Raw genomic sequence first — 17094 nt, 5'->3', positions numbered from 1 at the left:
TCTGTACCGGAGGGACCGCTCCTCTGGTTGCTAGAGGGAACAGTCTTCTCCGGCTCCGTCATTCAGTTCGGTTCAGCTATATTTACATTAGAGCGAAAATGGTTGCATTCTAAGACCCTCCTTAGTAACTCAAGCATCCATTAAATTGGCGGGCCATTGTAAGGTCCATCAACCATTGCATTTTCTACTGCCTTTATCCCTTGTTCATGCAGGATCACAGTATACAATGAGCAAACATCCATTGTAGCTAACCTATACTCACCAGGTATAATACCCAACCTTCTTATAGCAGACATAAAATGTCCAGTGTCTCTTAGATATCTCTTACTTTTCTTAATCAATGGTTGCAAGTAATAATCCAAAAATTGTGCAATTGGTTGTAAAATAGAGCCCTTGGCAGAGATAATCGGTCTGCCAGGGGGATCTATAAGTGTCTTGTGCACTTTGTGTAAAGTGTACAATATAGGACTAATAGGGTATTCCACTGTCAGAAAGGACTTGGTATTCTCATCTATCCATCTGTTGGAAAGGGCTAAGAGTAACAATGCGTCAATCTCTTTTTTAATTCGTGGTAGTGGGTTAAAGCGCAATTTCTCATACGTATCATTATCAGACAATTGTCTCCTGCTTTGATGTACAGTATGTATAGATGAATCGTACAACTTTAAGGGATCAAGATATATTTCATTTAAGCACCGCTCTGATGTAAATATAGCTGAACCGCATAACTTCCTGTTCCTGCGTTTCAGGGACCGGAAGTTGTATACAGTACACCAGCGTGTAGACACATGTAAGGTATGGATGAGTACACTAATGCACTGGTATGGAATATTAGTTTAATATTTGATGTGATTGATGTGATCAATTGGTCAATTGGTCTGGATACCGCGCAACGTCACTTCCGGTGACGCGCAGATGCGGGAATCTGGAATGAGGGATGAGCTGGTATGTATAGAGCCACTGGTGGGGTAATTATGGTTTGGTCTGCATTTTACTGTTTGGGTGCCCTGAGCACTGCTATGGTCTTGAGAAAGGCTCTGCCATGAGCCGGAACGCCGACCGTGATTTTTAATGGGATGAATTAAAGTTTCAAGTTTTTATGTGCTGAAGCCTGGTGAGTGCCCTCTCTTCTTGTACATTTTATATATATATACAGTTGTGCTCATAAGTTTAATTACCCTAGTAGAATTTGTGATTTTCTGGCCATTTGTCAGAGAATATGAATGGTAACTCACAAACTTTTCTTTCACTCATGGTTAGTGGTTGGGTGAAGCCATTTATTGTCAAACAACTGTGTTTACTCTTTTTAAATCATAATGACAACAGAAACTACCCAAATGACCCTGATCAAAAGTTTACATACCCTGGAGATTTTGGCCTGATAACATGCACACAAGTTGACACAAACGGGTTTGAATGGCTACTAAAGGTAACCATCCTCACCTGTGATCTGTTTGCTTGTAATCAGTGTGTGTGTATAAAAGGTCAGTGAGTTTCTGGACTCCTGAAAGACCCTTGCATCTTTCATCCAGTGCTGCACTGACGTGTCTGGATTCTGAGTCATGGGGAAAGCAAAAGAACTGTCAAAGGATCTGCGGGAAAAGGTAATTGAACTGTATAAAACAGGAAAGGGATATAACATCAATGACAGCTTGAAGTCTTTTGTGGTAGTTGTGGATGAGGCTCTTTATTTAATCAGATGGTAAAGCTGCCCATTCTTCTTGTCAAAAAGCCTCCAGTTCCTGTAAATTCTTGGGTTGTCTTGCATGAACTGCACGTTTAAGATCTTCCCAGAGTGGCTCAATGATATTGAGGTCAGGAGACTGAGATGGCCACTCCAGAACCTTCACTTTATTCTGCTGTAGCCAATGACAGGTCGACTTGACCCGTTTGTGTCAACTTGTGTGCATGTTATAAGGCCAAAATCTCCAGGGTATGTAAACTTTTGATCATGTTGATCATGAACTTTTGATGTATGTTATTATACAACATACATAATAGGTGATAATAAAATGCTGTACATATCTGCTGGTTGGTTCAAGGGTTACAACCACACAAATCCTCCAAGTGTTTCTGTGTATTGTAAAGTCCCTTTTAATATTACACATGCATGTGTCTTTCATATGGGTGTCTCACCCCTCCTTTGTAAAATGTCCAACTTGAATGGTTTTATCTCCGTGTGTGACCATATATTTTTAAAGGTCTATGTTCCCGGATAACTGGGTACCCTTTTATTCCATGTGCCAGTGCCAAATGAGGCATGTTTGCCATGTTTGAACACTGCTGATCGCTCTCGCACTGCACACTACTAGCAAAGTGTGCACCATCTACTCTTAGCCGGCAAATTCACTGCTCTACTGACTTACGGAGTACTCACAGCACAGCTGGGTTCCAATCTCCTCCAAATGGCAAATATTTCTCCAGGGCTAAATGGAAATCATATGGAGTCTTCCACAGGGAATGTGGGGGTAACAGACTCCTTCTCCTCTGCTACTACTGGCACTTATAAGAAATCCCTCCTTAGTCATCTCAATAATGCAGCAAAATCTGTGACCCCACTGTCCCCTCCATTAAGGACTGGTTTAAGAGGATTGACCATTACATGGATATGGAGGATATTATTTCCTTCTCTTCCAGCCAGCTTACGTTCTTTTCAGACACTTGGTTGCCATGGTTGGAAATTAAGGAGTCCTCTCTTTATGCATCAGCTTTTGGGTACCGCAGTAGTTCCCCCTCTCCTCCCACCTTAGTATATATTCTCTGCTATCCGATTAATGGATCACCACAGGACCACTCCACCAGCCCCCTCTTATGATATGAATTATGGGTTCCATGTCTGGTACCTCTTTTTTGATCTTATGTTTGTATTTCCAAGGTTGTATGACATTTGTATTCAATAAAACAGTTTGGCTAAAAAAAAAAATATTTTGTTCCAGTAAAATATACAATAACACATCAATGGCATAGATGTTTAAACATTACAATTCCTTAAAACTGTCTCTGTCTAGCTATCTCTCCTTTCTTATTCATATAAGAGCATTCAAGAAACAAACAATACAAAGTTGTGACAATATTAGAGGCAGGTGGTCCCAAGCTAGCTATTGCTGGTTGCCTTTCTGTTCCTTAATGCACAACTTTGTAGTGATTGCCTGTTCAATGCTTTTATATGAATAAGAAAAGAGAAATAGCTAGATAAACCCAATTTTAAGGAATTGTAATGTTAATATACCAATGACATTCTCTATGTGACACCCATTGATATATGTTTATTGTATATTTTACTGGAGTAAAAATGTATTATTATTATTATGTAAACACTATAAATCTTTTTCTACTCCTATATCATATATATGACTTTGACACCGTGTATCATCCTCTCCTCCTCTGCACACTCCAAAATGCTGGCCTCTCTAGCACTGTCCTTGACTGATTTTCCTCTTACCTCACTAGCCACTCCTTTTCTGTGTCTGCCTCCGGCACCACCTCACACCCTTCCATCCTTCCTGTTGGTGTCCCTCAAGGTTCTGTCATTGGCCCTCTTCTGTTCTCCCTGTACACCTCTTGCGCTCATAACTCGTTTGGCCTTCAATACCACCTCTATGCTGATGACACACAAATCTACCTCTCCTCTCCTGATCTGTCCCCCTCTGTCCTCTCTCAGGTTTCCAGCTGCCTTTCCGCAATCTCCTCCTGGATGTCTGAGCGCTCTCTGAAGCTCAACATGGACAAAACTGAACTCATCTTTCCCCCATCCAGAGTAACACCCCCTACCAATATCTCTATCACTGTTGACAGCACCACCATCTCATCTACCCCATTCCCCAACTCCACTGCTTGGGCATCACTCTTGACTCCTCCCTCTCCTTTGCACCCCACATCCAAGCTCTAGCACAATCCTGTCGGTTCCAGCTAAGCAACATTGCTCGCATCAGGCCATTTCTCTCCCAGAGTGCAACTAAAATTATCATCCACTCACTGGTCATCTCACGACTCGACTACTGCAATGTTCTCATCACTGGCCTCGCTTGCTCCCATCTTGCTCCCCTCCAATCTGTCCTGAACTCCGCAGCTAGGTTTATCTTCCTCTCCCGACACTCCACATCTGCCACTTCCCTTCAACAAAATCTACACTAGCTCCCATTCCCCTACAGAATCCTCTTCAAACTCCTCACATACAAGGCCATATCTAATTCCACTGCTCCCTACATCTCCAACCTCCTCTCCCTTCATGCTCCCTCTCACCCCCTATGGTCTACCAATGATCGTCGCCTCTCCGCCGCCCTGATCACTGCTTCCCATGCTTGAGTTCAAGACTATGCCCATGCTGCACCCCTTCAGTGGAACGCACCCCCCCCCCCGCTCCATTAGACTCTCCCCGACCTTACAAAGCTTCAAACGGGCACTAAAAACCCACCTATTCATCAAAGCATACCCTCCTGATGCATAACCTAGTCCTGAGGCTGCTCCTCCACCCCCCTGCCTCATGCCTTGAAAATCTCAGCTCTGCTTACATACTGCCATCAGGCTACCTCCCGCTTGCTTGCACCTCATGTCATCTGTCTGTCGACCCTACCCACTAGATTGCTAGCTCTTCAGAGCAGGGCCCTCTTTCCTATTGTTATCTAAGCCCTCTTCTCAACACATTTCACTCGCAGCTCTCCCCTACTCAGCGACCATCTGTACCCACTTTTTCTCCTGCTGGTAAAGGCTCATCTCCATCTATGGCCACCAGTCCCTAGTAGTACGATGATCACTCCCTCACTACTTACATCTTAGCTGTATTATGTCTTGAGAAATGTGGTGTTCTTTGTTACCTGCACTCTATTTTTGTTATTTATTTACTGTAATGCTAAGTTTTGTCTCCCTGTACTGTCCTTTGTATGTAACTGTGAAACACTTGTGGCGCCTTATAAATAAAATGTAATAATAATAATATGACCTAACACATAGTAAACACGCAAAAAAGTTAACCAAATTGATAAGGATAAAACTTGTTGCGCAGACAACCCTCTACCACTAGCAAATGAATAGGGTGACTTGAGAAGAGTCCCCAGATCTGTAGGTAGCAGTGTCCAGAAAATTTGGGGATCATAACATTTTACAGGGAGCACAGTACACAATCCAAGATTTCTGTAGTCAGACAAAAGAGCTAAATGAACATTATGGGGATATATTAAAATAAAGGACAAAGGGCGTGATTCAGACCCGGTCGCTGGGCTGCTAATTTTGCTGTCTTGCATTTGGATAGTTGCCATCTCCAGGGGGAGTGTAAATTTGCTGTGAAAGTCTGCGATCCCATGTGTATGCTCAGCTATTAAAATCCACTTTGTGCATTCTCTGCGCAGCTTAGGACTTACTCCTACTGTGCGATCACAACAGGCTGATCGGGGCTGGAGCTGACGTCAGACACCCTCCCTGAAAACGCTTGGACACCCCTGCGTTTTTATGGACACTCCCAATAAATGCTCAGTTACCACCCACAAACGGCTTCCTCCTGTCAATCACTTTGACAGGAGGAAGCTGTTTTCCAATCGCCTGTGCGATTGGAATTTTCGCACCATCCCATCGCTGACTGGTGATGCCCTTTGTTGCTGTCCGATGGGCATACGCATTGCGGTACATATGCATGTGCAGTTAGTACCTAATAGCACGCTGTGCGAAAACATACAGCAGCGATCAGGTCTGAATCACCCCCAAAGTATATGAGGGGTGGTCATTAAATAACAAGACTGATGCCATAATTTACATTTATTTATATTAAGTACATTTTAACTCCATTCCCCTTCTATGTACTCCCCTTCTGCATTCACACACCGCTGCATTCTTATTTTTCACATTGATCAAAGCAGTGCTGTAGCTTATAATTAGTGAACTGTCTTAACAGCTTCGTCTTTTTCGTCTTTACCTCAGTAGCTGATGCAAAACGGGTTACCTTGAGTACAAGTTTGACTTTAGGGAAAATAAAGCAGTCACATGGTGCTAGGTCTGGGGAGTATGGAAGGTGTTCTAGCACTGCAATCTGTTTCTCAGCCAAAAGCTGTTTCACAGATAAAGAGCTGTGTGGGCTTGTTTATTGTCCTGATGAAGGATGAAACCATTTTACCACAACTCTGGCCTCTTTCTTCTCATTCTTTCCCGCAAAATTTTTAGAACATTTTTGTAGTAATGTTGGTTCACTGTTGTTCTGCATTCTTGCACCAAGTCTATCAAATTTATACCTTTGATATCAACAAAAAACATTAACATTGAATATGAATTTGCTTTGATGTGCTTTCTTCATTATTGGTGATGATGATGGCGTTTTCCAGTGTATGACTGGCGTTTTGTCTCAGGATTGTACAGGAAGATCCATGTTTCATCACGGGTACAAACATTATCTATAAAAATGCAAATCACGCCTGAATTTGTTCCAAAATGTCTATATAAATTTGCTTTCTATTTTCTTTCTGCTCAGCAGTGAGAAGCCTTGGAACCATCTGTTAAGATGAAAAAATTGTCTAAAAGTTGCTTTGTCGATGTTTACCATTTCTGCTATCATTCGGATGCTGAGTTGATGGTCAATTCGAACAGTTTTCTAAATTTTTCCCACATTTTCATTTATTTTTGATGTTCAATAAAAGAAGATTTGTACAATACCAGAGTTTTTGGACTGAGGAGAAGCACATGTGAACTGGAGGTGAATCCATGCTGATAAATCTTCTGCGGTGGTGCTAGGCTGACTCAGCCCAGGACCACACCAGCTTATTTCATAAGCTAGCCCACCGCACCACAGTAAAAGGGTGAGAATACTTTTTGTGGTTTATAAAGAAAAACAGCACAAGTCACCTTCTTGGATTGTCCATGGTTACCATGCACGTTCAGTATTAACGTATTGTATGTTTTTAACATTAAATATTTATATGTGTTTTATATCCATCGTTATTGAGTTACTATTTATCATTTGAAGGATCAAATCCCCATTCAGGGATACAGAACCCCGCCATTGGGGTTCCTCACACATCCATACGGATCTAGCGCCAGCGACACTTTGTTCACCATTTTTCTCTTCATTTATTTTTGATGTGCAAGGACTTCTGGGACGCTCATCATCTTTGACATCATCACGACTGTCACTGAATCTTTTGTGCAGCTTAAATACACGTGCATGTGACATACGATCTGCTCCATAAGGCTCGGTTAGTATACGGAAGATTCGGTGGGAGTTTTTTAAATTTAAATAAAAATTTTAAGGTAATACGTTGCTCTACTTTTAAACTAAGCATTTATATGACACAAGGGAAAAACACAACTTCTTCTAACACTGAGTGTCAGCAAACTATCTGTGCAAGAGGGGTAAAACTTGTAAAACCACTTTGGGATAGTCCAAAGTCAGTGTTCCCCCACTCTCTTTTAACTCATGCAGTGTGGTTTATTTTTTACAAGTACAGTCTCAGTTATTTAATAGCCACACCTCGTATATGACAACAATCAGCACAGACAACAGGGATACTAGCATTACATTTATGTGCAAACTTTGCACTGAACCACAGCAAAGCAGCATTCTTCATAGTGATAGGAAGTTTTACACTGACTGCTATGTGCAAACAGAACAAGCAGCTGTCTAGGTCTTACAGTAACAGTGTGCACTAGTAAGACTGCAGACCAAGCAGTTCTTTAGCACACAGATGAGTTCAGAAATACACATTACATATTGTACAATGGATTAATATAACCTTTCCAACTGCTGTGCAATTGCATATTAGTATAGCCATTTTCCTAGTTGCTAAAGCTTACTGATACATATTTAATTGAATATGAAAATACCTCCAGTAAAAGCTGTCTCAGCTATCCCCCTTTTGAATTCTCAAGCACATAGTCAAAGCGGATAAGGATGCAAAGCAAATGCAGTGAGATTGTGCTATCCTATTTACTACTGTTCCACATAAAAGGTAATTGAGGAAATGAATATATTAATGAATACAGCACTATGGGGTTTTCCCTCGGATCAATGTCAGCAAGAAAAATATTTTATGTTCACTTTCTCCTTAGCAGGACTGTGTATATATCGCAGTGATGGGGAAATACTCCTCTTCACAGCTGAAGTTCTCTAATGTTACTGTGGAGAAGTGTTTCTCCTCAATTGAACCTACAACTATAACCACAGTCATTCCCAAATGATTTGAACCAGTCTTTAGCTGGTTCAAATCATTTCTCACTGGCCGGTCACAGAGAGTTTACTCTGGAGTATACTCATCGTCACTAGTGCCATTGCCATGTGATGTTCCACAAGGTACTATACTATCCCCCATGCTTTTTGCAGTATATATGCTACCACTGGGTGAAATAATCAGACTAATGGCCTGCTGCTATGCAGATGATGCACAACTGTACCTGTCCTTTGCCCATGGGTACTGAGAACCCAATAACAACTCTAAATGGCTATCTAGCTGAGTTCCAGGAGTGGATGCGTGCCAGTTGGCTGCGACTGAATCCTGATAAAACAGTGGTCCTTATGATAGGACCTCAACATCAAAGGACAAGACTGCAGCATAGCCAACCAACTGGACATCAGATATCAGCACAATCAAATCCTTATTCTTTCATCTGAGGAACACAGCCAGAATAAAGCACTTAATTCCTCTGAAGATCTTCCAAAAGTCATACATGCATTTGTATTGTCTCGATTAGACTACTGCAATGCCCTCTACCTTGGTTTCCTGGCAAAAGAATTGCACTGCTTAAAGATGGTAAAAGATGCAGCCACATAACACCCATTCTCTACTCTCTCCAATGGTTGCCTGTAAGATGGCAAATCGCTTTCAAGACTGGCTTAATGACATTCAAAGCATTACATGACCAGGGCCCAAGGTATCTGAAACAGCTTCTGATTCCATACTGCTCTCCTCAGTTATTACAATCTGTAGATGAAGGACTTTCAGCAGTATCTAGAATGTCCAAGAATTCATCTGGGGATAATCCTTTTAGTCATGCAGTTCCAAATCTTGGGGCAATAGAGTGCCTGGCCGGGACCAAGAACTTTTCGGAGGGCATAGCCTAACCGCAGGAGGCATGGCCCTGCACCCTTAGAAAAAAAATATAGGGAAAAAAATAGTACTTTGAGCACCTCCCTGGTGCGTATGCTGGGATGAGGAGAAGAGCTCCTGCAGCTGCTCACCACTATGTAACTTGTTTTCCTGCACACTCTAGAATCCTTCAAAAACAGAAGGAAGACTTTCCTGTTTACTAAGTATTTCCTTAATGTCCATTTAGTATCTCTCTCCATGCTTATGAAAATCTTTTCTGTACTTCATTGTTTCTGTACTGTATCACTGTATGTTCATTCTGTCTGTTAAGAGCCTTCAGTACTATTGCAAAAATAGCGCTATATAAATAAAATAATTATTAGAATTATTATTCTTAGTTCACAACATGCCTAGTATTACAAGATTATTTTCATGACTATTCCTGTTGAGTCATTCAGTATAAATGATTACAATCAGAATATTGTGCTTACCTGTAATTTTTTGGGGTAAATTATGTGGCATTGGCTACAGATGTGCTTTTGTTTGTTCGTATTACTTCTGATCAGCCACCAGCAGCACTCATTTTGTCATAGCTGTAAGTAGACATTTTGGTGCCCTGTACCAGAATGAGCATTAGTGTCCCCCTCCCCATATTTTAAAAAGTGACAGCGCACTTCCCAAAAAGGATTGTGTTCTTGTGGGCTGTGGTCTTGATACAGTTGTGTCCTTTATGCACGTTACCCCACACAGTAGTAGTGCCCCTTACCAGGGGGCGTCCGGTGGGGTAAATGGCTGAGAAGGCACTGGCTAGTACCAGAGCTAGATTTACACACAATATATGAGACCAAGGGTTCATGTAGGCATTATACAAAGGTGCAGTAGTATAATGTATACTGCTGTAAATTTGGTGAGTTTTGATCAGATATATAAAGGAAATATAGGACCCTGCCATAGACTGTTTACTCCAGAGTTTTGACTATAAAAATTATTAGAATAATACAAAGAAGATATTTCTAATATATTCTTGTATTTTTCATATACTTTATATAGTCAAGACTCTGGCATATAATTTAGTATGACAGGAAAGGCTCAACCTCACCTGCATCACCTTACCGCACATTTCTGCAACTTACACAATATACCACAGAAGTAGTGCCCTTACACAATATGCAACAGAAGTAGTGCCCTTACACAATATGCAACAGAAGTAGTGCCCTTACACAATATACCACAGAAGTAGTGCCCTTACACAATATGCAACAGAAGTAGTGCCCTTACACAATATACCACAGAAGTAGTGCCCTTACACAATATGCCATAGAAGTAGTGCGCTTACACAATATACCACAGAAGTAGTGCCCTTACACAATATGCAACAGAAGTAGTGCCCTTACACAATATACCACAGAAGTAGTGCCCTTACACAATATACCACAGAAGTAGTGCCCTTACACAATATGCCATAGAAGTAGTGCGCTTACACAATATACCACAGAAGTAGTGCCCTTACACAATATGCAACAGAAGTAGTGCCCTTACACAATATGCCATAGAAGTAGTGCGCTTACACAATATACCACAGAAGTAGTGCCCTTACACAATATGCAACAGAAGTAGTGCCCTTACACAATATGCCATAGAAGTAGTGCGCTTAACACATTATGCTACACAGTACAAATCCCCCTTACACAGCATACCACATTACCATACAATACAAATCCCCTCTTACATATTATGCCACAGTACAAATCCCCATTACACAGTATGCCACATTGCCACATAGTATAACCCCCCCCCCCCCTCCCCTTACACAGTATGCCAAATATTACAAACCACCCCCTTACACATTAGTCCACACAGGACAAATCACCCTCTTCCTCCTTACATATTATGCCACATAGTACAAATCCCATCCTTTCATGCCTAAAAGGAGCAGATTGGCAGGCACAGTAGAGCTTGGAGATGGCATTTGTCACCCATGTGTGAAAAGGGGTAAGTACTGAAACCCCAGCTTCAACTCATGCTCAGTGTCTGGGTTCAGAATTAGGCTAAAGCTGGTGTTTTTGTGTGAAATGGGGTATTAATGGTCACGTGCTGCCTCACTAAGGCCTATAAATGTCCTGGCCTAAATCATTTATTTATAGTACATGATGATAACATTCCTACATTGGATAAATGCAACTCAAAACACAGAGTTTTGCAGCTCATGTTTATGTTCAGGTTGCAGGATTGCATTGTACTCTATGCTCTTATTGTCTTTGCAGTTCTCTCTGTCTTATAAGATTCTGTTTATAGCTACACTTCCTAAAGACTATATCAATCCATGTTTAGTTGTCAGATCTGTGTGGATGCTGTTTACACACGATTCCCCTAGCAAGGACTAAATATAATCATTGCTATCATTAGTGTGTAACCCAATTTATAATGCTAGATGTATATGGGCTACTTAAAAAAATAACTGATGTGCCTCCATCCAAGTATGTGTACTCACTGATCCATATAGGGCCTACTTGGGCAAACCCCTTTTTTTATTATAATTTTTCCACAAATTAATTAAGAAAGTATTTATCGCCCCCTTGCCCTTTAGATACTGCTCAAGAATCAGGTAGATTTATTAATATAATTACACTCACTTCCTCTTCCAATGTCACAGAACATTTATAACATATCACATTAATAACCAGCAAGGTAACTCATTTCATTTGCATAACTGGTCCTAGTTGTATAGTAACAAACAATAATTTACTCCCCCAAGTTTTATGAATAACTGTGCACAGCTCCTGCCTTACTAGTAATTGAAGTCCTGGTTTATGATATATATATATATATATATATATATATATATATTATCCATATATCTATAGATATCAGGTACAGTTACTTCCCTTGTATTGAGAAGCAAACTATTATAGGTCTCCAGTCCTTACACCAGATTACTAAGTATATTATATATTCCTGCTTCCTGTGTCTACACGGGCTGAAAAAGATGTCTCCAGCTGTACGGTAGTGAAGCTGCAGCGAATAAAACCTTTGAGATAATAAGTAATGGGTAGTTAGAGGTTTCCGACTGATAGGGAAATTTACTAAGGTCCCGATTTCATACGAGTTTGACCTTTTTTTCTAAGTGGCATCTCGGTAATTTACTAAACAGTAAACTCGGCAGTATTTGGGCCATTCGTATTGTTTTTCTCGGCTGACTACATAAATACGAATGAATAGACCATTGGTCAAATGCTGTTGTTATTTCATACAACACGGTAATTTACCAAGGATTCGTATTTATGAATGTGGACGAAAATACCTTAAACTCGGCCGCAAAAGGCCTCGATTTGTAGAAATTAAGACATTGCAAAAAGAACTGCTTTTGGCTGGCGTGTTTAACATCTGTCACTACTCTCCAACTAAGGTAAGTGTTAAAACATCCCTGTATGGTTTAGAAAATAGTGTTAAAGTTTTAATGTGTTTTTTTTTTAGTTTTTTAAACAACATATCACTTTTACTGTATGCATTATACATTTCACTCTATAATAACTAAAAAGTAAAGTTAGTATAAACATTATAGTAGCACAGTACTCTATGTGATTTTTTCCGTTTGATTTGTGTATGTTTGGTCATGCTTTTACATCTCCCTAAGGTATTTTTTTATAATAGAATAAATAGTTTTTTTTTTTTTTTGTTCACTCTTCTCTATATCAATACTTTACCACTGATGCATGTGTAATCTATGTTGCTGGAATTTGACAATGCATATTATATACTTCAACAACTGTACTCAAATTACTATAGAATTAATTCACAGACAACTTTTTCCTTTTTTCACCTTGGTTTTAGTTTAGGAAATCCCAAATTTTGACATTTCATATCAAAAAATAAACCATGGCCTTAATTGTGACCAGAACATGCAAAATGCTACTTGCATAAAATTTTCAATGTCCATTCCAGACACAACATTCTTCTGAGAAATTATTTCCCCGGTCGTCCTCTGGAGCTGGATGGCCTTTTTCCACTCATGTCTGTTCATGTTCGTACAGAACGTCTTGGTGGCGAGGTTACAGGTGACACTAAATGGGTTCTGCCTGTAGAACTGGTGCTTGTTTGTTCAAATTGATGAGTTAGATGCTGTGTTAGGGTTGTAAGAGTGACATTCAAGTCTCTAGTGGCTGTTGTGTGGGTTTCCATGATGCAGACCATGCTCTTTTGCGTATTTTGGGTGGCTGTTAATATATGCAGGTAGGCTTGATGGAGCCTCTGGTTCTCATCCATTATTCTTTGATATGTGTCTAGCATCCTATTGTTGTCTACCCTCATGTTAGACATTCTGGTGAGTTCTGTATTTTGTAAGCTGTTGATTCTGCATAATCTGGGTACGTGATTGGCCAGACTACCAATACATTGTGTTTGCCTATGCAAACATTCAAGGTTATTTGCCTGCTGGGTGGACCAGCTGTCCCAAAAAACCTGTTCGTGAAACTGGGGTAGTGGTGTGGTTGGGCTTATGTCGTGTTCAGGTGTACTTTGAATTGGAGGAGTTGACATATGTGTAGTAGTTGGGTCAGGCGGTGGTATTGCTGGCAGATTTAAAGTAAATGTCTGTTCATTTTCAGGTTGCTGTACTTGGCCTGGCTGAGTTGGCTGAAGAATGGTGTCTCCTGAAATGAGAAACCAGTTGTGTGTAAGTATAATTTTATCAACTAATGATGAATATCCTATGTGTTTTCCTTCCTAGGGCTACAAAAGGTAAGTTACTTTAATACGTAATTTGTTGATGTTGTCCTTATCCCCATTATGAATATTTGTTACTCTTTTAGGGCATTCATTTGCTAATTTATATTCTGAATTTGATTGTTTGCTATGGACAACATATGCACATCAATTCTATTTGTATAAGTGATTTAACACCATAATGATACGTTTGTTAGCGGTGCATTATTTGCATCACCACTTTGTCACTTTGTCTAAATGTGAAACTACAATGGGGTAATTTTTCTAAGATGGGAGTTCTATTTAAGATGGGATGTTGCCCATAGCAACCAATCAGATTCCATGTATTATCTTCTAGAAGGTGCAAGATAAATGAGAAGTAGAATCTGATTGGATGCTATGGGCAACATCCCATCTTAAATAGAATTCATAGTTTAGAAAATTTAGCCCAATGTTTGACTTATGGTAAAGTGTGTATGTGAAAGTATGTGTCCTTTTTGTGTTGTAATTTTTTTACTCACCAGGCAGGTGTGGCGAATGTGGTGACATTGGCTGCAGACTGTCCAGGAGATGCAGTGGTGGCACGGCTGATACCTCTGACATGCGTCAATGTGGTGGTGTGGTGTGACGTGTATTGGCCTTGATGACACACCTAGACTGCGTTTCCATGGTGGCAACACATGTGTGGATGGACCTAACAAATATAAAAATTATTATTTTATCCAAAGTGATGTGATAACACACCGAATGCTAATGTACTTACCAGCTTCATCAGCATCTTCAGCTTCAGTAGGAGTGCATACAGGACCAGAGGCTCTTTTTGACTTTTTGGACACTGTAAATTAGTGATGAGCGGGTTCGGATCCTCGGGATCCGAACCCGCCCGAACTTCACCTTTTTTTTCACGGGTCCGCGCGACTCGGATCCTCCCGCCTTGCTCGGTTAACGCGAGCGCGCCCGAACGTCATCATCCCGCTGTCGGATTCTCGCGAGATTCGGATTCTATATAAGGAGCCGCGCGTCGCCGCCATTTTTCACTCGTGCGTTGGAAATGATAGTGAGAGGACGTGGCTGGCGTCCTCTCACTTTGTTTCAGGGGGCTGCAAATATCTTTATTCTGGGGACCAGCAGTATTATAGGAGGAGTACAGTGCTGAGTTTTGCTGACCAGTGACCACCAGTATTATACGTTCTCTGCCTGAAAAACGCTCCATATCTGTGCTCAGTGTGCTGCATATATCTGTGCTCACACTGCTTTATTGTGGGGATTGGGGACCACCAGTATATTATATAGGAGGAATACAGTGCAGAGTTTTGCTGACCAGTGACCACCAATATTATATGTTCTCTGCCTGAAAAACGCTCCATATCTGCGCTCAGTGTGCTGCATATATCTGTGCTCACACTGCTTTATTGTGGGGACTGGGGACCACCAGTATATTATATAGGAGGAGTACAGTGCAGAGTTTTGCTGACCAGTGACCACCAGTATTATACGTTCTCTGCCTGAAAAATGCTCCATATCTGTGCTCAGTGTGCTGCATATATCTGTGCTCACACTGCTTTATTGTGGGGACTGGGGACCACCAGTATATTATATAGGAGGAGTACAGTGCAGAGTTTTGCTGACCAGTGACCACCAGTATTATACGTTCTCTGCCTGAAAAACGCTCCATATCTGTGCTCAGTGTGCTGCATATATCTGTGCTCACACTGCTTTATTGTGGGGACTGGGGACCACCAGTATATTATATAGGAGGAATACAGTGCAGAGTTTTGCTGACCAGTGACCACCAGTATTATACGTTCTCTGCCTGAAAAACGGTCCATATCTGTGTTCAGTGTGCTGCATATATCTGTGCTCACACTGCTTTATTGTGGGGATTGGGGACCACCAGTATATTATATAGGAGGAGTACAGTGCAGAGTTTTGCTGACCAGTGACCACCAATATTATATGTTCTCTGCCTGAAAAACGCTCCATATCTGCGCTCAGTGTGCTGCATATATCTGTGCTCACCCTGCTTTATTGTGGGGACTGGGGACCACCAGTATATTATATAGGAGGAGTACAGTGCAGAGTTTTGCTGACCAGTGACCACCAGTATTATACGTTCTCTGCCTGAAAAATGCTCCATATCTGTGCTCAGTGTGCTGCATATATCTGTGCTCACACTGCTTTATTGTGGGGACTAGGGACCACCAGTATATTATATAGGAGGAGTACAGTGCAGAGTTTTGCTGACCAGTGACCACCAGTATTATACGTTCTCTGCCTGAAAAACGCTCCATATCTGTGCTCAGTGTGCTGCATATATCTGTGCTCACACTGCTTTATTGTGGGGACTGGGGACCACCAGTATATTATATAGGAGGAATACAGTGCAGAGTTTTGCTGACCAGTGACCACCAGTATTATACGTTCTCTGCCTGAAAAACGCTCCATATCTGTGCTCAGTGTGCTGCATATATCTGTGCTCACACTGCTTTATTGTGGGGACTGGGGACCACCAGTATATTATATAGGAGGAGTACAGTGTAGAGTTTTGCTGACCAGTGACCACCAGTATTATACGTTCTCTGCCTGAAAAACGCTCCATGTCTGTGCTCAGTGTGCTGCATATATCTGTGCTCACACTGCTTTATTGTGGGGACTGGGGACCACCAGTATATTATATAGGAGGAGTACAGTGCAGAGTTTTGATGACCAGTGACCACCAGTATTATACGTTCTCTGCCTGAAAAACGCTCCATATCTGTGCTCAGTGTGCTGCATATATCTGTGCTCACACTGCTTTATTGTGGGGACTGGGGACCACCAGTATATTATATAGGAGGAGTACAGTGCAGAGTTTTGCTGACCAGTGACCACCAGCATTATACGTTCTCTGCCTGAAAAACGCTCCATATCTGTGCTCAGTGTGCTGCATATATCTGTGCTCACCCTGCTTTATTGTGGGGACTGGGGACCACCAGTATATTATATAGGAGGAGTACAGTGCAGAGTTTTGCTGACCAGTGACCACCAGTATTATACGTTGATCTATTACTGGCATATAATTCCACACATTAAAAAATGGAGAACAAAAATGTGGAGGGTAAAATAGGTAAAGATCAAGATCCACTTCCACCTCGTGCTGAAGCTGCTGCCACTAGTCATGGCTGAGACGATGAAATGCCATCAACGTCGTCTGCCAAGGCCGATGCACAATGTGATAGTAGAGAGCATGTAAAATACAAAAAAATAAAGCTCAGTAAAATGACCCAAAAATCTAAATCAAAATCCTCTGAGGAGAAGCGTAAACTTGCCAATGTGCCATTTACGACACGGAGTGGCAAGGAACGGCTGAGGCCCTGGCCTATGTTCAAGGCTAGTGGTTCAGCTTCACCTG

At 41.3% G+C, this 17094-nt stretch overlaps 1 protein-coding gene across 6 annotated transcripts in view; it reads right to left on the bottom strand.

The window, feature by feature from the left end:
* Positions 1-17094, bottom strand: part of LOC134886538 (uncharacterized) — a 417311-nt gene that overhangs the window by 211860 nt on the left and 188357 nt on the right. The window contains exons 2-3 of one of the 6 annotated variants that reach the window (XM_063913158.1): positions 14225-14397; positions 12818-13651 (exon numbers count right to left, since the gene is read on the bottom strand). The exons of the other annotated variants lie outside the window; for them this stretch is intronic. Of the exons in view, the coding sequence (XP_063769228.1) occupies positions 13020-13651; positions 14225-14306 (714 nt within the window). The 5' untranslated portion in view covers positions 14307-14397 and the 3' untranslated portion in view covers positions 12818-13019. Of the gene's footprint in view, positions 1-12817; positions 13652-14224; positions 14398-17094 lie in introns of those variants that run through there. 6 annotated transcript variants of the gene reach the window in all.

This window comes from Pseudophryne corroboree, chromosome 1 (assembly GCF_028390025.1).
Source record: "Pseudophryne corroboree isolate aPseCor3 chromosome 1, aPseCor3.hap2, whole genome shotgun sequence".
Lineage (NCBI taxonomy): Eukaryota > Metazoa > Chordata > Amphibia > Anura > Myobatrachidae > Pseudophryne > Pseudophryne corroboree.
This window is presented reverse-complemented; position numbering and strand designations above follow the sequence as displayed.